At 50.5% G+C, this 23,339-nt stretch overlaps 6 protein-coding genes across 6 annotated transcripts; 5 read left to right on the top strand and 1 right to left on the bottom strand.

The window, feature by feature from the left end:
- Window positions 1-113: 113 nt before the first annotated feature.
- Window positions 114-883, top strand: N7517_009193 (Zn(II)2Cys6 transcription factor domain-containing protein; the record flags this gene model as incomplete). The annotated part of the gene is made up of 2 exons (XM_056726916.1): window positions 114-211; window positions 268-883. The coding sequence occupies 2 exons, from the start codon at window positions 114-116 to the stop codon at window positions 881-883; spliced, it is 714 nt and encodes a 237-aa protein (XP_056575488.1).
- Window positions 884-1,050: 167 nt separating this feature from the next.
- N7517_009192 (fungal specific transcription factor domain-containing protein) lies at window positions 1,051-2,262 on the top strand (the record flags this gene model as incomplete). The annotated part of the gene is made up of 1 exon (XM_056726915.1): window positions 1,051-2,262. One exon carries the CDS (start codon window positions 1,051-1,053, stop codon window positions 2,260-2,262), a length of 1,212 nt encoding a protein of 403 aa, XP_056575487.1.
- A 529-nt stretch (window positions 2,263-2,791) lies between these two features.
- N7517_009191 (uncharacterized protein) lies at window positions 2,792-15,053 on the top strand (the record flags this gene model as incomplete). The annotated part of the gene is made up of 9 exons (XM_056726914.1): window positions 2,792-3,416; window positions 3,464-4,105; window positions 4,159-6,901; window positions 6,980-7,200; window positions 7,259-9,470; window positions 9,520-10,217; window positions 10,270-11,416; window positions 11,466-12,163; window positions 12,214-15,053. The coding sequence occupies 9 exons, from the start codon at window positions 2,792-2,794 to the stop codon at window positions 15,051-15,053; spliced, it is 11,826 nt and encodes a 3,941-aa protein (XP_056575486.1).
- Window positions 15,054-16,420: 1,367 nt separating this feature from the next.
- On the top strand, window positions 16,421-17,100 carry N7517_009190 (uncharacterized protein; the record flags this gene model as incomplete). The annotated part of the gene is made up of 3 exons (XM_056726913.1): window positions 16,421-16,459; window positions 16,516-16,919; window positions 17,004-17,100. 3 exons carry the CDS (start codon window positions 16,421-16,423, stop codon window positions 17,098-17,100), a joined length of 540 nt encoding a protein of 179 aa, XP_056575485.1.
- Window positions 17,101-17,912: 812 nt separating this feature from the next.
- N7517_009189 (uncharacterized protein) lies at window positions 17,913-19,214 on the bottom strand (the record flags this gene model as incomplete). Its single annotated transcript, XM_056726912.1, has 4 exons — window positions 17,913-18,259; window positions 18,327-18,524; window positions 18,579-18,732; window positions 18,789-19,214. 4 exons carry the CDS (start codon window positions 19,212-19,214, stop codon window positions 17,913-17,915), a joined length of 1,125 nt encoding a protein of 374 aa, XP_056575484.1.
- Window positions 19,215-20,399: 1,185 nt separating this feature from the next.
- N7517_009188 (FAD-binding oxidoreductase) lies at window positions 20,400-22,147 on the top strand (the record flags this gene model as incomplete). Its single annotated transcript, XM_056726911.1, has 3 exons — window positions 20,400-20,609; window positions 20,674-21,156; window positions 21,215-22,147. 3 exons carry the CDS (start codon window positions 20,400-20,402, stop codon window positions 22,145-22,147), a joined length of 1,626 nt encoding a protein of 541 aa, XP_056575483.1.
- Window positions 22,148-23,339: the final 1,192 nt, after the last annotated feature.

The following is a 23,339-nucleotide window of genomic DNA, read 5'->3' as shown; positions in this document are numbered from 1 at the left end:
GTCTAGTCTACATGACCTATGTGTTAGACAAGTGCTCTGACCTAGTATATCGCATATAATACCACACAGTCCTTATCTGGAAAACGTGCACCCGCATATTCCTGACAGCCACGATGGACCCTCCGCCCGCGGACGAACCCAACCTCCAACCAGCTTCCATCAATCGTCGGAGCAAACCCCAGCTCTCCTGTAATCTATGTCGTCGGAGGAAGTAAGTACCAAAGATCTTCAACACTCCGAATAAAATCTGACTAAATTCTCCGATAGGCTCCGATGCGATCGCAAGGAGCCCTGTTCGACATGCACCGCTCGTGGATTGGCGCTGTCGTGTGCCTATCCCAGCAATCAAGCCCCAGCCCAGCGCCGACGGGCGCCTGGGCCACATGAGACCCATAAGGGTCGACCCCAAGCAACCGTTCAGGACCGCTTGGGCCAGTTGGAGCAGATTGTTGTTTCGCTGATGCAGAAGACCACCTCCGATGGCCAAGACCGGCCGGCCCAGCATCCAGTTACGTCGGTTCAACAAGATCGCCCCGAAGAGGGCTCATCGGAAGGGGCCACAAATTCTGAAGACTCTCCAGCTCAATCCGACAGCGGAAATGTATGGTTTAGCTCTTCGGATACCCAGTACGTCGGAGGAACCCACTGGGCTGCCATCCTGGATGGGATCGCCGACCTGAAGGAGCAGCTTGAACGGGAAGACCATGGGAACATGGAAAAACCTGATATGCTGCATACTTTCCTGCTGTATGGATGTAAATCAGCGAGTAAAGAAGATATCTTGGCAGCTCTGCCCGATCGACCCGCCGTCGATCGTTATATCTCCCAGTACTTCAATCGGTTGGACTTGGCGCCATGTAAGCCCCTGATCTGCAATATTTGAGCCTCGGCTAATATAGGGCATCGTAACGCTTCAGCCTGTCTACACAGTGGTCAATTTTCACGAGAGGTATGCGACCGGCTTCGCTAAACACCATGAGTAGACCGCGGTGCTAACAATAATGAATGTAGTATGAACAGTTCTGGGAAAATCCATCCCAGACCTCGGTCATGTGGCTTGGTCTCCTCTTTTCTATGATATGTCTCGCAGTGCTGGCTTCTAGCGCGGCAGACTCCAGCTCATCTCCGGGATTCCGAAATCCGTTGGTGGATACATACCGCGAAAAAATAGTACAGTGCCTCATTCTAGGCGAGTACACCAAATCCGGGCGTTACGTGTTTGAAACCCTATACCACTACTTGACCATCGAGTATTCCATCCGCAAGGATGCTGACCAGGACATCTGGATCCTTTCGGGAATCTCAGTCAATGTAGCTCTGCGCATGGGCTACCACCGGGATCCGTCGCACTTACCAGGGATATCCCCATTTGCGGGAGAGATGAGACGGCGGGCCTGGGCCACCATTCTACAGGGAGATATCCTGATATCCACCCAAATGGGCATGCCACGTATGATCAAGGATTGGCAATGTGATACAGTAGAGCCCCGTAATCTGAATGACTCGGACTTCGACGAGGATTGCTCCGAGCTTCCTCTGTCGAGACCGGAGACGGAGATCACCACGGTTTCGCACCTGGTAGCTCGGCGACGTATCTTTGGCGCCTTGGGCGTGATCGTTGATTTCACCGCGTCGGTGCGACCGGTGACCTACGACGAGGTAATGCGACTAGACCGGATTCTGAATGATGCAGAGGCCACGGTCCCTGCCTATCTCCGCATGAAGGCCATGGCTGGGGCGGTGACCGATCCCCCGCAGGTGATTATGCATCGGCTTTTCCTCAGACTGATGTTTCACAAGGGTCAGATTATGCTACACTGCAAGTACTTAAACCCGGACCCGGCCACATTTTCCGATGGCCACACATCATACTCCTACTCGCGTAGTTCTTGCATAAAGGCTGCCTTGGGTATTTTGGAGATCCAGCAAATATGCGACGAGGAAACCAGCCCAGATGGCCAGCTTTATACGATCCGATGGCGGGCTTCCTCCTTCATGAAGCATGAGTTTCTGACAGCCACGATGTTGCTGTGCTTTCTCGCGCGACAGCCAGATGCTCTGGCGGATGGTCATGACTTGGGCCAAATCATAGCAGCGCTAACAAGAGCGCATGGTATCTGGATGAGGTCAAGGAATTCATCAGCGGAGGCAAAAACAGCGGCAGATACTCTCAGCATTGTTCTTGCTCAACAATCGGGTGGTTTTAATATGGGCGCAGAGGGTCAGGCTATGAACAATGATGTTGTCCTAAATTCAGGTTAGTTAGTCGTCTTATTTTCTCCCCGTGTCCCTGCTTACGATGGCTCAGCCCTACCTATGCCCTTTCCCGCTGGTGGGCTGAATGGAAACGGCCCGGAAGAGAACTTTTATTATGGATTCCCCTTCATGGGGTCCAATCAGATGTTCCCAGGCTCAGCCATGATGATGGATCCGAACCTCGCATGGCAATGGCAAAAGGTTTGTTACAACTCCAATCTTCTACAGACGTACCACTCACTAGAAAATAGTATTTTGAAACTGAAGTACCGCAGGATTCAGCCTAGAGCCCGTGCAGAGTGTGGAGTTCGGCATGTTGCGTTCGGAATTTTTCGGTGGGATATCAGCTTAGCTGATATGGCCCCAGATCAGTCCAAGCCGAGACGAGACGACAAGTATACCACGATGACAATGGAAAAAGCATATTTAATGAACACACTTCCCTCGGTTTCAATTATCTACCTCAACAATCATCTTGTATTCTCATAGCTCCTCGGTTTCTTCAACACGAATCGATATAACCTACAGGCCCACTATGCCTGAACCAATTGCCATTATCGGAACCGCCTGTCGCTTTCCAGGCGGGTGCGATACCCCCAGCAAACTCTGGGAGCTGTTGAAAAGCCCTAGTGACATTTCCAAAAAGGTTCCTCTAGATCGCTTCAATGTTGATCACTTCTACCACCCCGAGGCAACCCATCATGGCACCACGAACGCCACCAAGTCCTACTTTCTTGAGGAGAACATCGCCCAGTTTGACGCGCAGTTCTTCAATATACAACCGATGGAGAGCGATGCCGTTGATCCCCAGCAGCGTCTACTCCTAGAAACTGTGTATGACTCCCTTTGCACCGCGGGTCTACCCATGGAGAACCTCCGTGGATCGTCCACAGCTGTATATGTTGGTATGATGTGCGATGACTGGTCCACCATGGTGGCGAGCGATGTCGAGACTTTGCCGACCTATACGGCTACTGGCTTAGCCCGAAGTATTGTGTCCAACCGGATCTCGTACGTCTTTGATTGGCATGGTCCTTCAATGACCATCGATACCGCCTGCTCGTCGAGTCTTGTTGCCGTGCACCAAGCCGTGCAGACTCTGCGCAGCGGTGAATCTTCCCTGGCCGTAGCGGCCGGAACCAACCTGATTCTCAGTCCTAGTAAGTACAGCCTCTTGGATTGACCGAGCTGCAACTGACCCTCCAAGCTATGTATGTGACCGAGACGAACCTGCGAATGTTGTCACCGAATGGACGTTGCGCGATGTGGGATCGGGCTGCCGATGGCTATGCCCGTGGCGAGGGCGTCGTTGCTGTAGTGATGAAGACCCTGAGCCAAGCTCTCGCCGATGGAGACCATATCGAATGTATCATTCGTGAGACTGGTGTCAACCAGGATGGACGTACTACTGGGCTTACCATGCCGAGTAATACCGCGCAAACGGCGCTGATTCGCGACACGTACCGTCGAGCAGGACTGGACATCAATGAGCCTCGCGATCGTCCTCAATTCTTCCATGCTCACGGAACTGGGACGCAAGCCGGTGACCCTCAAGAGGCGGAGGCCGTCTCGACAGCATTGTTTTCCAATGACTCGAAGACTGACACAGAGCTCTTTGTGGGTTCAATCAAGACCGTGATCGGGCACACTGAAGGGTCTGCTGGTCTGGCCTCTTTGATTGGGTCCTTACTTGCCATGAAGCATGGTATCGTACCACCTAATCTTCACTTTAGTGAATTGAGCGACAAAGTCGCGCCATTTTACAAGCATCTAAATATCCCAACTGAGCCCGTGCCCTGGCCGAAGCTGGCTTCTGGTCAGGTCAAACGGGCCAGTATCAACAGCTTTGGTAAGACGATTTCTCGCGATATTAGTATGTTAGATAGTTGCTGATTCTGGCAGGTTTTGGTGGAACCAATGCCCACGCCATCATCGAAAGTTTCGAGCAGGATTCTGAAAACACATCGGAACTTCATGCGGTTGCAAATTTCACTCCACTGGTATTTTCTGCAGCTTCCGAGAAGAGCCTTCGAAATATGCTCGCCATGTACTCAACCTATCTGTCCGCCAACCCTACGTTAAACCTCCATGATTTGGCCAGTACTCTGAGTATGCGCCGCTCAACACTACCCTACCGAACTTATCTTCCAGTCCATAGCAAGGAAGGGCTACCCCAGCAGTTGAAAGCTATGGTGGATGCCTCTCCCAATGAGTCGGACCTCAGCATTCGCCGCTCCCAGATCAGTAATCCTGCGATTCTTGGTGTGTTCACCGGACAGGGAGCGCAGTGGCCACGAATGGGAGCGTGCCTCATCGAGACCTCAATTTCCGCCCAACAGAAAATTAACTGGCTCGACTCGATTCTCCAAGGATTACCTGCAGAGGACCGCCCCACCTGGTCGATCAAGGAGCAGCTGCTTGCTAGTGACGAGACTTCACGAATCACAGAAGCAGCAATATCACAGCCTCTGTGCCTTGCTATTCAGGTTGTGCTAGTTGATATCCTCCGCGCTGCGGGAGTTCAATTCAAAGCTGTCGTGGGCCACTCGTCCGGTGAGATTGGAGCCGCGTACGCCGCGGGTCTCTTGTCTGCCGAGGATGCCCTTCGAATCGCATACTACCGTGGCCTACACGCAAAGCATGCATCATCGCCGAACGGCGAGAAGGGGGCCATGCTGGCTGTTGGTGCTTCGCATGCAGAAGCCCTGGAGATCTGTGCCGACCCACGCTTCAAGGGCCGTATCCAGGTCGCGGCAGTGAATTCTAGCTCCAGTATCACACTTTCCGGTGATGAAGGCACCATTGATGAGGTTCTTAATGTACTGAAGACTGCGCAGAAATTTGCACGGAAGCTGAAGGTTGACACTGCCTATCACTCGGCGCATATGCTACCCTGTGCAGAGCCCTATCTGGAGTCCATGAAGTCATGCGGAATACAGCCAAATAACCAGACAGGTCCCGTATGGTTCTCTAGTGTTACCGAGGGACAGAAAATGTCCAGGGAAATTCTCACCGAAAGTTACTGGGTTGATAACATGTGCAACACTGTGTTATTCTCCGGTGCAGTGGCTCAAGCTGTTTCGGAGGCCGGGCCATTTGACATGACCATCGAGGTTGGTCCGCACCCGGCACTCAAGGGTCCAGCGACAGCTACACTTGAAGAGTTTGGATGTGAAGCCCCCTACACTGGTCTGCTGTCTCGAGCCAAAAACGACGTTGACCAACTATCCGCAACTTTTGGTTTCATTTGGATGCATCTTGGGTCCGGTAGCATTCGGTTCGACACGGTCGACAAGCTCCTGTCCGGCTTCGAGGGGAACCGGCAGGTACTCAGTACCTTGCCGTCATATCCCTTCGACCATCAACGCGAATACTGGACTGGGTCCCGCGTATCTAATTACCACAAATTCCGCCAAAACCCTCCAAACCCACTGCTTGGAACTCAATGTTCCGAAGCGAACACTACCAAGGAGGTTCAATGGAGAAATATTCTTCGTCCGAGCGAGATCTCTTGGCTCAGTGGGCACCGGCTGCAGGGTCAAGTGGTTTTCCCAGCCACGGGTTACGTCTCTATGGCCATTGAAGCGACGAAGCAGCTCAATACCCAGGATGATATCACTTGCATCAAGGTTGCCGATCTAGAAATTGGTCGCGCAATTTCTTTCGATGATGATGGAGCTAGTATTGAGGTCGTTTTCACTGCAAGCGTGGTGGAGACAACCGACCAATCCATGACTGCCCAGTTCGCATGCTACTCTATTTCAAATACTGATGGAAATGCAGTGCTGAACGCGAAAGGCAAGGTCATTGCAGATTTGGGCAGCCCTAGCCCAGCAACACTTGCAACCTACGAATCAGATCCTTTCAACCTGGTCACCGTTAACCAAACCGAGTTCTACCGGTGCCTTACTAAGATTGGTTATGATTACTCAGAGCCCTTCCATGGAGTGTCGCAGATTCAGCGCAAGCCCGGATATGCCACTGGCCTAATCAAGGACCAGTCTGGCTTCGCATGGGAGGATAATCTTACCTTCCATCCGGGCATGCTCGACACCGCTCTGCAAACTGCTTTCGCTGCATGGTCTTTCCCCGGTGATGGCCAGATCTGGTCCCTTCACGTTCCCACTCGGTTTGACTCGCTGGTATTCAACCCCTACTTTAGCCCTCTTGGTTTGGGCAAGCAAGGGTCCTTCAAATACGAAACCTTCATTCGGACTAATACCCAAGGGAGCCTGACTGCCGATATTCACCTGTACACCGCAGACGGCAAGAACTCATGCCTCCAGATTGAAGGTGCATCCCTCGTTCCATTCTCTCCAGGCTCTCCTAGAGACGACTTGCCGCTATTCTCAAGCTTTAAGATGAGACCTGCTGTTCCTGATGGACAGCTTGCAGGAATGGGCGAGACAATCTCGCCTTACGAGGCACAGGTTTACAAGGACATTGATCGTATCGCGTTCTGGTATCTCCGAAATGTGGCCGAGACTATCACCCCAGAAGAGCGTGAGCAGGTCCTTCCCCATTTGAGATACTATCTGCGGTGGTGTGAACGGATGATTGGCATGGTCTCTCGGGGCGAACACCCCAAGGTGCCGCGTGAATGTCTCAATGATGAGAGAGAAGACATCACTAAATTGTTGAGCAAGTAAGTGCAGGACTTTCATTCTACTAGGACTTCTTCACATGCACCACATCGGATAGAGGACTGATTGGCTCGCAATAGGTATGAGGGCCGCAAGGATATCCGATTCGTTGAGGTGGTCGGCGACCATCTAGTTGAAGTTGTCCGAAGCGGTACCAGTATGCTGGAATATATGAACCAGGACGGCCTGATGCTCGCGGTTTACGAAAATGGGCTGGCAGCTGGGCCGAACAACCGCTGGCTGAGTCGCATCGTCGCCCAAATTGCGCATCGCTACCCAGGAATGCATATTTTGGAGATCGGTCAGTCTTGATTCTTCTTATTACATTGTCCCCTAGTAACGGAGCTGACTTTCTATAGGAGCTGGAACGGGCGCATCGACAAAGACAATTTTGCCCGAAGTCGGATCAGCTTTTGGAACCTATACTTTCACCGACGTGTCTAGTGGTTTCTTCCCTGAAGCCGAGGAGCGCTTCAGGGATTATTCCAGCCGTATGATCTTCAAGACATTCAACACTGAATTCCCACCAAGCGAGCAGGGATTTACCGAAGGCCAGTACGATGTCGTTATTGCGGCCAATGTTCTGCACGTTTCGGCCGACATGGAGCAATCCATGGCAAATGTCCGCCGGCTGCTGAAACCTGGTGGTTATTTGCTCACCTTAGAGGTGACAAACTGTGAACTTCTCTTCAGTGGAATGACTGTGGGAACTCTCCCAGGTTGGTGGGTTGCCGCGGAGACTGGACGTCCGTGGGGTCCCTGCTTGACACTGCCTCAGTGGGACTCTGTGCTCCGGAAAACGGGCTTCTCGGGCATTGATACTATGACACCCGATGTCAGTGTGTCTCTTCCCGTGACGGTCTTCGTTTCCCAGGCGATTGACGACCGAGTTGCTCTCCTCCGCAACCCTCTTTCATTGTCGACCGGGGATAATTTGGGCACCTTAGTCATTATCGGCGGCACGACACTACCAGTCTTCACTCTCGTGGAAGACGTTATGGCTAATTTATCTTCTATGTTCGCTGAGGTCATGGTGTTTGAGACTCTTGAAGAGTTGATGGGCTCTGGCTCCGCGGTACCTCTTGGGGCTAGCATTCTCTGTCTGACTGATCTCGACGAGCCACTCATGAAGACATTGACGCCACAGAAGTTCACCAGCTTAAAGAAGATGTTCGATGTAGCGGGAACTTTGGTCTTAGTTTCCCGCGGCTGCAGGGCAGATGAACCATACTCCATGATGCTGGTGGGAATCGGGCGGACAGTCAAGACTGAAAATCCGAATATCAATCTTCAACTACTCGACATTGAATCCATCGATGAGTCAACCACCAAGCTTCTGTCTGAATCGCTGATTAGACACTATCTTCTGAGGCAATGGCGATCTGGGAAGGAAGCCCTTCTCTGGTCCTCAGAGCCTGAGGTTGTTATGCACGATCGACGCGCGCTCATCCCAAGGCTCTTGCCCAGCACCGAAAAGAATCAGCGTTACAACTCTCAGAGACGCGCCATAACTAAAGAGGTCGACCCCAGAGAGGCGACTATACAGATGATCCAGAATGGAGCAACATTTGATGTCCAAGAAGTCTCGCCGCTGCAAATTGCCGACGCCCCATCGTCGGAATCCGTCACAGTTCGCAGCACTCTCTCCTCATTCCAATCTCTCAAGATTGGAAGTGCTGGTTTCCTCCGTCTCATCTATGGTGTGACCGCTTCCTACGAAACAGTCGTCGCGCTTTCATCCTCATTCCAGTCCCCAGCAGTGCTGCCATCAAAGTGGTGTGTACCAGTCGCAGGTCATGCCATGGGTCCTAGCTCTTCATCCTTCCTTACCTCCATCGCTGCCAATATCTTGGCGAAGGCGGTTCTGAGCTCTGTGCCAGATAACGGGGTGCTTCTGGTGAGGGAGGCAGACGAGGGTTCCAGGTTTTATCTTCTGCATGGGGCTAAACAATTGGGCGTCAAGACTGTTTTCGTCACCAGTCAGGACAACATGGATACTCCAGACAGCTTCTATATCCACCCCAGGCTTTCGCAGCACAAATTGAAGCAGCTTCTTCCTGCAGATGTCTCCGTCTACGCTGATCTTTCCCAGGGTGCTGAAACGGATGCTTTATCCGAACTGATCGATAAGTGTCTTCCATCTCAATGCGTCCACATCAAGCGAAGCTCGCTTCTTAACAATGATATCACTGATCCTCATCCCCGTTTCTGCGACATGATCAGTCAGCTTCTTCAGCAGGCCATTGAGACCTCCACACATCCTGCAGAGTCTATCACCATTCCTCTCAGCAAAGTCTCCGAACATTCCGTGTCTGAGCCTCTAAGCGTGGTTGACTGGTCGATCGAATCTCTTCCCGTCAAAGTTCAGCCGATTGATTCCGGCATCATCTTCAGACCGGACCGAACATATTTCTTCGTCGGTCTGGCTGGCGAGCTGGGTCAGTCCTTGTGTCAATGGATGGTTTCTCATGGAGCCAAGTACTTTGTCATGAGTAGTCGGTCTCCAAAAGTTAACCTAAATTTCATTGAGGCAATGGCGCAGCAAGGAGCTACAGTCAGAACATTGCAGCTGTAAGTAAAATTCCCTTCTCCCTTTACCTCATCATCTAACAAAAGACAGGGATATTACAAGCCGAAGGTCCCTTTGGGCCTGCTACCGAGAGATCAGCCGCACCATGCCCGCCGTCGGGGGCGTAATCAACGGTGCCATGATCCTTCAAGACAGCGTTTTCGAAAACATGGCCCACGAGCAGTTCCTCAAAGTGATCAAACCAAAGGTCGAAGGCACCAAACTCTTGGATGAACTATTTTATGACACCCCACTGGATTTCTTCATCGTCACATCCTCCATCACCGCAGCCATCGGCTTCAGCGGACAGAGCAACTACTCGGCGGCAAACACGTTCATGACCTCCCTCATGTACCAGCGCAAGAAGAGAGGTGTCCCTGGCTCCGCTATGGGTATCCCGGCTGTTCATGGTATTGGCTACGCCGCCCAAGAGTCCAACTTTGACTTTGAGTATTTCACTACACTCGGCTACAATAATGTCTCAGAGCAGGACTTCTGCACACTCTTTGCAGAGGCTATTCTCTCCGGTCGCCCGGACTCACTTGATGAGGCTGAGGTTGTGTCGGGTGTCAATTACGTGTCGCCTGACTTGGATATCCCCCAGACCCATACCAGAGACATCAAATTCTCCCATTACATCCTGACCACGGAAGAAGGCTCTAGCGTTGGCGGTAGCAGGGCTGCCGCCCAGATCAGGGTACAGTTGCAGGGAGTGACAAGCGAAGAGGCCATCTATGAGATTGTCGAAGGTAAGTCACTGATTGAATACAACAACTCACAGCTTGACTAACTATACAATAGATGCCTTCCTGGTGAATCTCAAAAAGGTTCTCCAGATCTCAGCCGAGGATGACATCAATCTTTCAACACCTCTTGTGGAGCAGGGACTGGACTCACTTGTGGCCGTGATGGTCCGCTCGTGGTTTTTGAAGGAGATCGAGGTTGATATTCCGGTTCTGAAGATCCTCGGCGGCAGCTCTATATCTGATCTCCTCCAACTGGCGGTCTCCAAAATACCTGCGTCTATCACTTGTGCAGACGAGCCCCAGAGTCGCAATGATACCCCCAGCTCGTTGTCTTCACCGCCATCTGGAAAGCCCATCTTCAACCGCGCCACTTCCGAGACACCTAGCGACTCCGCATCTAGCTACTCGCCATTGCAGACTCCTAGTGAGAGCGAGACATCATCCATCGAGCTGCTGACTCCAGACGTGCCTCTTGAATGCAAGCAACTAGGGGGCACAGACAAGTTGACCCTATCGCAACGAGACTTGGTAATCCAGTCTTCCCGTCTTATGAGCGAGCCTATGTCCTTTGGGCAAGCCAGATTCTGGTTCCTCCATCATTTCTTGAAGGAAAAGAACCCATTTAACTTCTCGGCTTCTGCGCGCTTGACTGGTTCGCTCCGACTAGCGGAATTTGAGCGAGCTCTGGACACAGTGGTTCAGCGACATGAGGGTCTGCGTACTAGATACCACTGGTCGGACGGGGACACTGGCACCCCAATGCAGGAGATTATCTCTCGCCCTCTGCTTAAATTGGAGACCAAGCGCATATACTCCGATGCCGAGGCAGCCGACGAACTAGAGATGTTGCAGAACCATGAATATGATTTGGAGGACTGGGGTGCTGTCAGAGTGATGCTACTCACCCTCTCCGACAACGTCCACTACTTCCTTATCGGCTGTCATCATATTGCTCTGGATGGACAAAGTATGCATATGCTTTTCTCCGAGCTCGACAGTCTGTATAATGGTAAAGCTCTTCCTCAACTCGTGGATGCCTCGCAATACCGAGAGTTTGCTGCGAAACAGAAAGAAGATTATGAATCCGGCCTATTGCAGGCTGACATCGATTTCTTCCGTGATATCATCCGTGAGAGTCCGAGTGCGATTGAGCCGTTCTCGTTCTCTCACCACTCAAAGCGGAAGATTCTGGATACCTACCGGTGAGTTTGACAATGTACCCGAGTTGATAATTTTCTGACATTGATTTAGGCAACATCGCGCCTCAGTCCGCCTAGAAGCTGGGTTAGCTAGTAAGGTCAAGCAAATTTCCCGCAAGCTTCACAGCACAAACTTCCATTTCTACCTGACTATTCTCCAAGCGCTCGTCTTCCGCCTGCTTCCCGAGACGGATGAGTTCTTTGTCGGAATTGCGGACTCGAACCGAGTGGATAAAGATTCGATCAACACGATTGGGTGCCTCGTGAATCTGCTACCGCTCAAGTTCAACCGGACGGACTCATCCAAGCTCAACGAAAGCGTCAGACTCACCCGGAACAAGGTGTATTCTGCTCTTGAGCACTCTCGAGTGCCGTTCGACGTTCTTGTGAATGAACTCGGGATCGACCGTTCTGCCATGCACACCCCAATCTTCCAAATATTCATGGACTACCGGCTGGGCGACCACGAGAAGTCGCGTCTCGTCGGTTGCGAAGCCGAGCTTTCGTGGAACAATGCTGCCACAGGGTATGATTTGCAACTGGAGGTGCTTGATACCGTCGCTGGAGAGTCGCTTGTCGCTTTGAAAGTGCAAGAGGCTCTCTATCCCAAGGAAGTAGCTGAGTTGTTGCTTGGTGCTTTTGTCAATCTCCTTAAACTAGCCACACAAGCGCCTATCGATCAGGTCGATCTGGTGTCGCCTCCGCTGTGGTCGCGAAAGGATATTGATCATGCGTTAACTTTGGGAAAGGGTCTGTTACACCCGAAGTTTATCAGTGAGATCATGGCTAACGCTCTATAGGCCCAGAACTAAGCCCTGAATGGCCAGCGACGGTCGCACACCGCGTCGATGCGATGGTGCAGGCACACCCCGACTTCATAGCCATCAAGGATGGACATGGGCAGGCGCTCACCTATAGCACGATGGCAGACCGGGTTAACACCATCGCTGCCACCCTCCTTGACCACGTCTCTGATGGCGACAGTGTTGCCGTGTTCCAAGAGCCAGGGGCCGATTGGATCTGTTCGCTACTCGCCATCTTCCGTGTTGGGGCAGCGTATGTTCCCCTCGATCTGAAGAATGGCCTGCAACGACTGGCGGGCGCTGTTGATGTTGCCCACCCGCGGGTTATCCTCCATGATAATTCGACAGAGGCTCAGGTGCCCGATCTTCGGGCGGCAGAGGCAGCTATCGTCAACGTTTCCGATATTCATATGAACTCCGATGCCAGAGTACCCAACAGGGCCCGGGCAGAGTCCACTGCGGCTATTTTGTTCACCAGTGGATCGACGGGTGTTCCCAAGGGTATTGTACTACCCCATTCTTGCTTCGCGACTCATGCCGAAGCAGTCGAAAAAGCCTGGAACGTGGGCCCAGTCGTGGTCCTCCAACAAATCGCCCTCAGCTTTGACTTTTCCTTGCATCAGATCTTCACGGCTCTTGCCAACGGGGGAACCCTCTGTGTGGTTTCATCCGAGAGTCGCGGCGACCCATATGAAATCACCAAGATCATGAAACAAGAGAGGGTCACCCATACTCTGGCCACCCCGACCGAATACGGTATGTGGTTCGACGCCGGGTCGGATATTCTCTCTCAGTGCTCTTCCTGGAAATGGGCTCTTGTCGGTGGCGAAGCCTTGCCAAAGTCAATTGTTCGACGCTTCCGGGATTTGAACTCGAGTAGCCTCAAGCTCTTCGATTTCTATGGACCTGTGGAGGCCACTATTGCACTCACCAAAGGCGAAGTCGATTTCGCACTCGCTGATACCGAACAGGCGATTCCTGTTGGAAGCCTGCTTCCCAACTACTCTGTCTACATTTTAGATGAAGCTCTGCAACCTCTCCCGATCGGTGTGCCCGGAGAGATTGTCGTCGGCGGACCAGGCGTCGCGGCGGGATACCTCGGACAAGAAGAGCTTACAAACGAGAAGTTCATCCCTGTCCCCAGCAACTTGCAGGACGAACGCTCCAAGGAGCAAGGATGGAACAGACTATACCGGACCGGTGACCGTGGACGTCTTAGCAACGACGGCACTCTCATTTATGAGGGTCGGATCAACGGTGACGATCAAATCAAGCTTCGTGGCATTCGTATCGAGCTTGGAGAGGTCGAGAATGCTATTTTGGAAACTGCAGACGGCAAGATCTCTCAGGCAGTTGTTGCCGTCCACGGCGAAGAGGCAGACAAATTCTTAGTAGCTTATGTTGTTCTTTCATCGCAGGGTGAGGAGTCCGGGGACAAGCTTCTCACACCCATCAAAGCAGCACTCCCCCTTCCCAACTACATGCGACCCTCGCTATTCATTCCCATTGACAGTGTTCCGATGAACGTGCATGGAAAGACCGATCGCAAGGCCCTTTACAATATCCCGCTGCCGGACATTGCAACTTCTGGCCCCTCTGAGCCAGGTCGGTTGAATGACCAAGAAGAGAAACTTTGCAAATTGTGGAAAGAGATCTTGCCAGCATCCGGTGCTACCATCACCGCAGGGACAGACTTCTTCCATACTGGAGGAAACTCGCTCCTGCTTGTCAAACTCCAACGCCGCCTTAAGGAAACGTTTGCGTTTTCGCCACGACTCGCTGATCTCATGAACTCCAGTACATTGAGTGATATGGCTCGCCTCCTGGAAGACATGAGTGCCAATGTGATCGACTGGGAGGCTGAAACGTCTGTTCCAGCCTCGTGGGCTGATTTCGCACAGATTGCCACGGCCCCTGCTCAAAATGACGAAATGACAGTAGTCCTGACGGGCGCAACCGGGTATATCGGCCGCCATCTCCTCCCATCTCTTCTCGAAAGCCCCCGGGTGTCCAGAATCATCTGCCTCGTCCGTGACAAGACCAAGCTACTCATAGAATCCGAGAAAGTCAGCGCCATCTCCTGCAACTTTGACAAGACCAATCTTGGTCTAACTTCCGATGAGCTCAGCTATCTGTCCGACAATGCCGACATTGTGGTGCACTGTGCCGCCAATCGTTCCTTCTGGGATGACTACCAGGCATTGAGAGCCGTCAACTTCCAGTCCGTCCATGACATCGCCCGTCTATGTCTTCCGCGCTGCGTACCACTTCACTTCTTTTCGTCTGGCGCTGTCGCCGACCACGTGGATAAGCTGGCTTCCAGGGATGTCCACGATGGTTATTTGTCCAGCAAATGGGCGGCGGAAAAGTTCCTTCACAATTTGTCCCAGCAGTTCAATCTACCGGTACACATCCACAGGCCAAGCGCAGCATTGGCGGACACGCTGTTCACAGTTGACCCCATCGTCCAACAAGACTTTATCGAATGTGCCCAACGCGTTGGTGCACGGCCCGATCTTGAAGGTGCATCCGGTCATATGGACCTCAGTCAGACAACCGGGTTCATCGCGACAGCATCCGAAGCTATTCTGAACGGACATCAAGATGTCGATACCAATGCACCTATCTTCAGGACAACGGTATACACCCCCAACGAACGGTTCGATATCAAAGGCTCCACTGCAGCCATCAGCGCTGATCTCGCATGGGCGTCGCTGCCGACGATGGATATGCTGCAGTGGATGGGAAAAGCGAAGCAGAACGGGTTCCCATATGTTCTGACGGCCCAGCATATTGTGATGGGTTCAAAGACGGGACAGGTGGTTTCTCGGCGATAGGTCGTGCGGACTATGACATGCTGAAAGACTCAACACATTCCTCGCTATTCAGTCCGCATTGAAAGTTCCCGCGGGGTGGACCCCCATCGTCGATGTGCGGCTTCCGTGCGTCAGCGTCTTCTCGACCCGTGGACTGATTTTCCGGGCACCCCGGGGCCTTGCCCCTTGATTGGCAAATGCTGCGCAATGTACTTAAAATATAGCAGATAGGCACGTCGTTGATTTGATCTTGCACAGATAGTATATTTAAATTGATGAATAGATCTCCACCTACAGAAACACTCTTAGACATATAGTGAAAGAAAAGCCCATGAGCTTATAATTCATATCTTTAGCTTGGGAATGGGAATGGGCCTAAGCTTTATCTAAGTGGCGGCTATCATCCTATTCCGCTTCTCAGCACTCGGAGTTGCTGCAAAGGATTAAAAAAATAAAAACATACAACAGTGAGGATTCGCTGGTGGTCACCCACCCAACTACTAACTCACCGGCGTGTGGCTTAAGTACGGCTGAGCGGACGGGAAGCCCTGTTTTCCACACCCTATGGTCGTATGTACAAGATATCTTACCGGAGAGAGTTATAGAACGTAAATTGTTAGGTACTAGATCAGGGGTGAATAAGGGTTGCGGTCACTGCCCATTAACCACCGTACTAACCCTCTTAGTTACTTCTTAGTGCTACAACATAGACTAGTTCTAATGGATTGAATAAAAAGTTCCATTATGAACAAACGAGAAATACTCTTAAGTGTCCTTTAAAATCACATATCGCGTATTGAATAAGGATTGGTCTTCAACCCTAAAAAATATTCTACGTTTCCTTTATTTTAATATAGACTCTCTGTGGAATATTTTAGTATCAGACCTGAATCTTTGTTTGTTATATTCTATGCAGTCAAATTTTGTTTTCTCTATGTCACTGTCAAATATCCTCTGTCTTTATCCGCAGTATATGTATAGAGAGAGCTACGCCCTAGTTTGTTGAAGTCCTAAAAATTTTCCCTCCTATTATCATCTTCTTAATTTTATGATATTACTTAGGACTATGGCAAACTTATGATCTAAGTAGGAATCCGGTTTATATAATATCCTCTTCGCGTCTCAATATACTATAGCTAAGTTTGCCACTACCTACACGCTATATATTTGTTATCACAATTTCTCTTCGAGTTTTCCTTTCTCTTGCTATCTCTCTATTTATCATTATCTTTATCTATCTTTTTGGATATATCTCACTTCTTATCATCTACATAAACCATCCCTCTGCCAAAGTGACATTCCTATTGACTTCCTTTGCTTTTCTCTTACTACCTTGCTTTTACGCTGGCCGAATTATTGCTTCAGCTTCCCCTCATATTCAGAGACAAATGTCATTTAACGGCCGCCTTGGTGTCGTCCCAATCTTGGTAAGTAACAAGTAACTGCCATCTTTGATGAAACCTCAGATCTCGCTGATATCTAGCCCCTTAACGTAAAGCAAGCTGAACGAACGGTAGCGGCCTATCTTGGATTTGACAGTATTATTGACCTTCAGCGGTTCCTTATCATGTGGCCATGCCTCGAGGCCATGCAGCTTTTATCTGCTCTACCCAGTTTTATGTTTCAGAGTACGACTGAAGGTAGCCGCGTACGGCGATCCAACCATCAGGTTGGTCCCGCTAGTGATTACATCCAACTTTGCTGGATGGCATGCGTGTTGGTCATCCTGCGGTACAGTGTCACAGTTTACGCAACGAACACCCTCGAGCAGAACAGGGCCCGAACTATTGTAGCCATTCGCAGCTTGCCGCCTCGATTTTGGATCCCAGATCATATTCTGGAGGAAGATGACGTCCCGCCCTATCCACTTCTTCGACCAAATCTACGGTTCGACGAACCTCCAATAATCCTCCTCCACCGTTGATTTTGCCTTCTGCAATACTTTGAGCTATCGCACGGCTCCCTGTCTAGACGGGAGAGGTATCTAGACGCCCGTGCACATCTCTCGGATGAAGAATTCGAGGTCACCGAGGACGACGTCCCCTGGTGGATGCGACACTATCTGTAGAGAAGCAAATGAAAGCTATCTCGGTCAGTGAAACTACCCTTTGTCTCGGCCCTGTCGTCGGGACACCGGATATGCTAAGGAGTGAGCGATCGTTCTTCGGCATGGCGATGATGCATACTATGACAAGGGAGGGTGGAGGGAAACGCCACAAGACTGGGCAACCATCAAGGAACAATACTTGGGGGAGCAGCTCGTGCAGGTGGAAAGTGACACGGGTCTACACGATGCGACCTGGGAGCCCCCCCGTTTGCTCTTTTGAACCCAGATGGGATTTCATGAGAAGAGCACGTAAACTTAGCCCCATCTCACTTGGCGTGGAAGATGGGTTGTCAACCAGGTGGATGTAGAACACGGAGCAAACGGGCAAGTCCTACCCACCGATTCGACGGGCTTGACTGGAGAATAGTACAACAGCCAGCTAGTTTCCCAGGCATATCCCTCTTCCCCCTATCAATAAGATGCGCTTAGACGTCGCACCCACTTTTGGTTGATCTTGGTGACTTGGCACCGTCTAAGCTAGAATATGCACCCAAATTTTAAGGAGTCGGGACCTTAATCTGGAGCTTGTACTCCGTAGTATTATGTAGCTTCCTTGGCTCCCTAGGTAGGTAAGTATTTTGATGGCCGCATAGCCTTCCCCTTTCATTATCCCACTTGCACCCGCACACGCATCATCTGTAGTGAGCGACAGCGTTGGATATAGGAACATCATGTTAGCTATACATCACTCTCGTATATTAAATTTCATCTCCCCCTTTCGTGATGGGTTTATTTAATTCTATAGATACTTTATTTGAAATGCATTTGTCTTGCTATGCAAAACGTGCCGTCCGGGCATAATCACTCGGCCGATCCTCTACCGTCACCGCAACTCCATAATTAACCATAATATTCCCCCTGTCACTCGGATGTGCCAATTTCTCCTGACTACTTGACGGACTGGTAGAACGGTATGCACTGGCCGATTGATATGACTCTTCCTTCCCCCTAAAGCTATTCAAAGCAATATCCCCCCCGTATGCACCCGATCGTTGCGATGGCATACCACTGTTTCCACGGCCCCGTAAGTTGTATGAGTCGTACGGATATGATGTCTTGGAGGGCGCGATGGCTGTCTTAACCACGCGATAGAGGCCGGGGCAACAACCGATCATGACCGCTAAGAAAATGGGGGTGAGTAAAATGGTTCAATTTGGAAATGGAGAAAGTGGGAAATATAAGCATACCGATCGACGCCTCGATGGTTCCCCATAGCGCTAGCCATGATGGAGCGGGGACGCCGTTGTCAGTCTCACCCAGTTGAACGACACGGATGGTGGATATAATGATGCAAACCCAGCCAAAGCAGAATAGTCCGCCAATGCTCAGTTTTTGTCGGGGTTTCATCTGCAGGTTCCAGATAAGGCGGATGGGAAGGATCATGACTTGGTGAGATATTAGATCAGTGCTCTTCAAGGAGCAAGGGGCGCAATACGTACTTGCTAGATCAGTGATTATATCTACCGCATATGAGTAGTATAAGCTGATGACAGCCGCCCGCTGGTCGCGTGGGCTGCTGCATTTGCCTGCGGTAAACCAGGCGTGGAAGCTCGAGCATGAGAGCCACGACGAGAGAATGCAGCCAATAATAAACTGAGATGAATTTCGTTAGTTATTTGAAGACTCACACTCAGGCTGGAAATCCATACCAGGACACAAGATCCCATAATAACCCACCAGGCGATGATGTATTTTTTCCCGACCAACAACCTCTTATACATCGCCAAGAGTGAAAACTTGATCATCCACAAGCAGACCCATAGCGAAGATGTCGTGACGAAGAAGACAGTCTGTAATTTGAGTCCGTCGTCTGAGATGGTGGCATATGGGGGAATCTTTCCGGCACCGACTTCTGCTAGCCGTAAAATGACGGGGGAAATGTAGATGTAGAGAATGCTCAGTTCCAAGAAGAATATGTAAGCCACAATCAGAAGGTAGTCCTCAGCCTTCAGATCCTTGAAACTTCGAATGGAACCAGCAAAACGAATGCCTATAACCAGCGAGGTGAGTATAATCAAGGCAATGCCAGTACCTTTGATGGTACCATGCCCAAAGGTGCCAGTAGCATCTCCCATCCCTACTTGTCAGACTAGATTTTAGGAAGACACCAGGAACCGCGTGGGGCCACTGTCATCCATATAAAGCTATCTTACCAGAATATCCACCACATGGAAGCCCATTAATCTCTAGTTTAAGATACGCACATGGGATCCTGCAGCCACAAGGCCCATTGTTCAATATTTTAAGGTAAGCAGGGATTGTAAAACTTCCACGAGGGGCAATCTACTCATTCGTTTCGAATGTCACTGTAGAAATGATTGAAGATGCATGCCCCACCAGTCCTGGACCAATCGCCGAAGAGATATATAGTATCAGTGGGGTAAATGACCCGCCCGTAAGCTCCGGCTCTTCCATGGTTGTGATTACAATGTTCCACGGAGCCGACGACGGGCCGCGGCGCACATCCATGGATGGAGAGATATTGGAAAATAGATATATATTTAGGGCTCAAGAAATTATCCAGCATACTATCCATAGAAATGATATCTGGATCTTTAAAGGAAATAAACCCCCCAAAAAATAAAATCACGGCAGATTTGGTGAATGCCGGTGGAAGGCTGCGCAGGGTAATGCCAATTGAGTTTTGGGGTCTTGTCTCAGACTAAACTGACGCCTGCATAAGCCACGGACCTCCGGAACGTCGGCTTTTGCGTGGCGTTCTGCATAGCGTGCTCGCTTAGGAAATTCATCATACACCCCCTTTTTCGAGATTATATCTGGCTTGCGACTCGAGGAAAAGAGAGAGTTTTCAGCCGAAAGGGATAAGTTTATCTAAGAATAATATGGGGGGAGCGAACAAGCGCTAGCGCCGCCGAGTCTAGAAGGCAGAATTACAAGTCCATTGTTATAAGTTACAGGACTAGCTTCATCTTTCGGGCTGCGCCGGTTCGCTTAGATTTGGAAGCGAAATTGTTTTACGCGTTTACGAAAGCGAACACCACCTTGAAGGGCCTGGAATGCAGTCAATACCATAATATACTTCAATTATACGACCCCTTTAATTACAACTAGTGACCGACACCAGGGACTATCCCCGTAAGCTCATCGGACTAGAGCCTTTGGTCAGCTAACCTCCGAGGAAGTTTAAAGACAGTAATTTTCCTTCTCTTAGGTCTCCTTTTTTTCTCCTTGAGTCTTTGCATTTGTCTGGACCTCGCATTTGTTTACTGTGTTTTGGTTGCTTGTCTAGCTTTTGGATCATGTATCTCTCCACCCTCATTGGCGGGTTATCCGCGATTGGCGGGCTGACCCTGGCCCACGCCGCTGTGACCAACCCGGTTATTGAAGCCGAGAATTTCAACGTCACCGCCGCATTGGAGGATCTCGGCGTGGATGTGTCGGAAATCCCTGCACTGGAGTCATACACCGGCCTTCAGGCACGGTCAACCGAGAGGGCCTGTGCAGCCGCCGTAAGTGAAAAATTGGCATCAATAGCAAAGCCTGCTTTGAGCAATTGCTGATTCCAGATTCTAGTGCGCAAGCTTGAGCTTCCTCTTTGGCTCTAAAGTCTCTGCCCAGAATTCTGATGGGTACAACACCTTCACTGGCTCATTCTGGTCCGTGCAGCAGGAAGAGGTCCAGCCTCACTGCGTTTTCCGCCCTACCAAGAACACGGAGGTCAGCACTGCAGTTTTGCTTTCCCGTTTGACTGGTTGCGAGTTTGCTGCTCGCAGTGGCGGCCATGCTGCCTTTACCGGTGCTTCCAGCGCCCCTGGTGGAATCAGCATTTGGTTCAAGGATATGGACGCCGTCACCCTTAACGCGGACAAGACGGTCGCTTCCATTGGTCCTGGAAATAACTGGCTCTCTACCTACTCTGCCCTCGAGCCCTATGGCTTGGCTGTTGTTGGAGGTCGCGCCTCTAGCATCGGTGTTGGTGGTTTCGTTTTGGGTGGTGGAATCTCCTACCACTCCAACCTGCACGGATGGTCTTGCGACAATGTTCAGAGCTTTGAGGTAAGATTCTACACCCGTCATAGCCTCCAGAGAATGGATACTAAAAATTCCCATGTAGGTCGTTACCGCTAGTGGTTTGATTGTAACTGCGAGTGCAACTTCCTTCCCTGACCTCTACTGGGCTCTGCGCGGTGGCGGTAACAACTTCGGTCTTGTCACCAAGTACAATCTGTACACCATCCCCTCCCCAGTGTTGTACGGTGGTGCCAGAATCTTCCTCCAGACCGAGTTCCCCGAGGTCATCAACGCTTGGGTTAACGTGATCAACAATGCTACTGTTGACCCCAACGCCCAGCAATACGTCGCCTTCCTCTCGACCCAAGGAATGAACCTTGCCACTGCCGAGCTGACCTACGTAAAGAATGACTCCAACCCCGAGATCTACAAGCAATACAGAAGCATTCCGGCCATTTCCGACACATCCAGCACCAAGACCCTGGTTGAGTACGTCAAGTACCTCGAGACCGAAAACCCCTACCACCTTCGCGAGGTGTACTGGCCCATCAGCGCGGCTCTCGACGAGAAATTCGCCAACTGGGTCGTGGAGCTCTTCTTCTCGATGTCTCCCCAGATGGCCAATGTTGCCGGCGGCCAGCCCGTGCTCATCTACCAGGCCGTCACCGAGCCCATGTTGAAGAACATGAAGAACTTCGGCGGCAACCCTCTCGGACTCGCTGACTCCCCTGGCCCTGTTCACATTTTGCACGTTGCCTTCTGGTGGACTGAGACGTCCGACGACCAGATTGTCTACGCATTTGTCAACAGCTTCATCGAGAAGGTCCTTGCTGAGGCTAAGGTCCGTGGCCTCTTCAATGAGTACGTCTATATGAACTACGCCGGCATGTTCCAGGATCCTATCAGTGGATACGGTGCTGCCAACAAGGCTCAGTTGAAGAAGATTGCCAAGAAGTACGACCCCAGGGGAATTTACCAGACTCTCCAGCCTGGTTACTTCAAGCTTGAGGGTGCTCCCGTGACCGGTGCTTTCTAGACACTTGGGAATAGAGATTTCATCTACCGCTGTATTTAAACTATATGTACAAAAATTCTAGAAGACAGCAGATAAGATTACATCATAATTTGAAATTTGTGGATTATATTTTATTGCATATATTTTTTTGGATTGTAGTTTAATGATATCATTGCTTGAAGGATGTTCTGGAAATAAGAAGCGGCTTGAAAATGAGAACCCACGGGTTTATGAAGCAAAACCGTGGTTCTATCACAGTATATCCATGGATATATGTTTAATTTCTATAGTCCTGGATCCTAATTCAACACTCCATCTTCATCCTCACATTCCATAATGCGCCTCGATATCTGCCTCTCCATGTCTGGCTCTTATGAATACCCCAGGCTAGCCAACCAGCCTAGATAAGACACATGGACATCTGAGAATGTCTGACCCCGTGCCCGTCACGTTAGAATCCTCATCCTCCCACCTAATGCGCTATATTTCAGCACATGGATTTTCGAGACCTCTACTTATCACGATACGATGGACGGAAATGCTACAAGGGAGCATCGCCAAAAATAAGCTCCCTGTTTTGAAGGATCGAAGAAGGTTATCATTAATTCCTTTCACTCGATGATGTTTAGGAGGTGGGGATATAAACTGAAATCTTTCAATTCAACTTGCCACAGGGCTTCTAGCTAGTGCAGTGTGTTCCTCCGTGATGTAGCCGAAAGGAATTATCATGATTATTTCCGAGGGAATCAAGGGGCTATATATACAACGTGTAGTTCAAATTGATTTTCAATATTCTTAGTTGTTGTTGGCCTAAATCCTAACCGGCGTCACTATAGACAGCCCCTGTATTCTCTCTTTCCTTTTCTCTTGTTCTAGGCCAGTAATAGCAAATTTATATTCGACTTTATGGAGGCTTTGGGGCGATGTACTACAGCATTCTGTCTCAGTGGCTTTTTCAAAATTTTAGCTCTCTTTATTCCATTTCGCCAGCTTTATTCTTACACTTCCCAGGCACAATGAGTTCTGGGTCTGATCAAGTTTATAGCCATGTTCTCTAATCACATGCCATGGGGCTTGTCAAAGGAGCCAATCAACGCCGTGATCTGAGCGGGAAAAACTGGACCGCTTGGTGATCAGCCACTTAAAGAGGGGTTTCCCCCTTCCCTTCAACCACCCTTCCAAGAGCCTTCCCTTAGTCTCATCCACAACCTGT

This window comes from Penicillium concentricum (genome assembly GCF_028827145.1).
Source record: "Penicillium concentricum strain IBT 3081 chromosome Unknown utg000004l_segment0_segment0, whole genome shotgun sequence".
Lineage (NCBI taxonomy): Eukaryota > Fungi > Ascomycota > Eurotiomycetes > Eurotiales > Aspergillaceae > Penicillium > Penicillium concentricum.
This window is presented reverse-complemented; position numbering and strand designations above follow the sequence as displayed.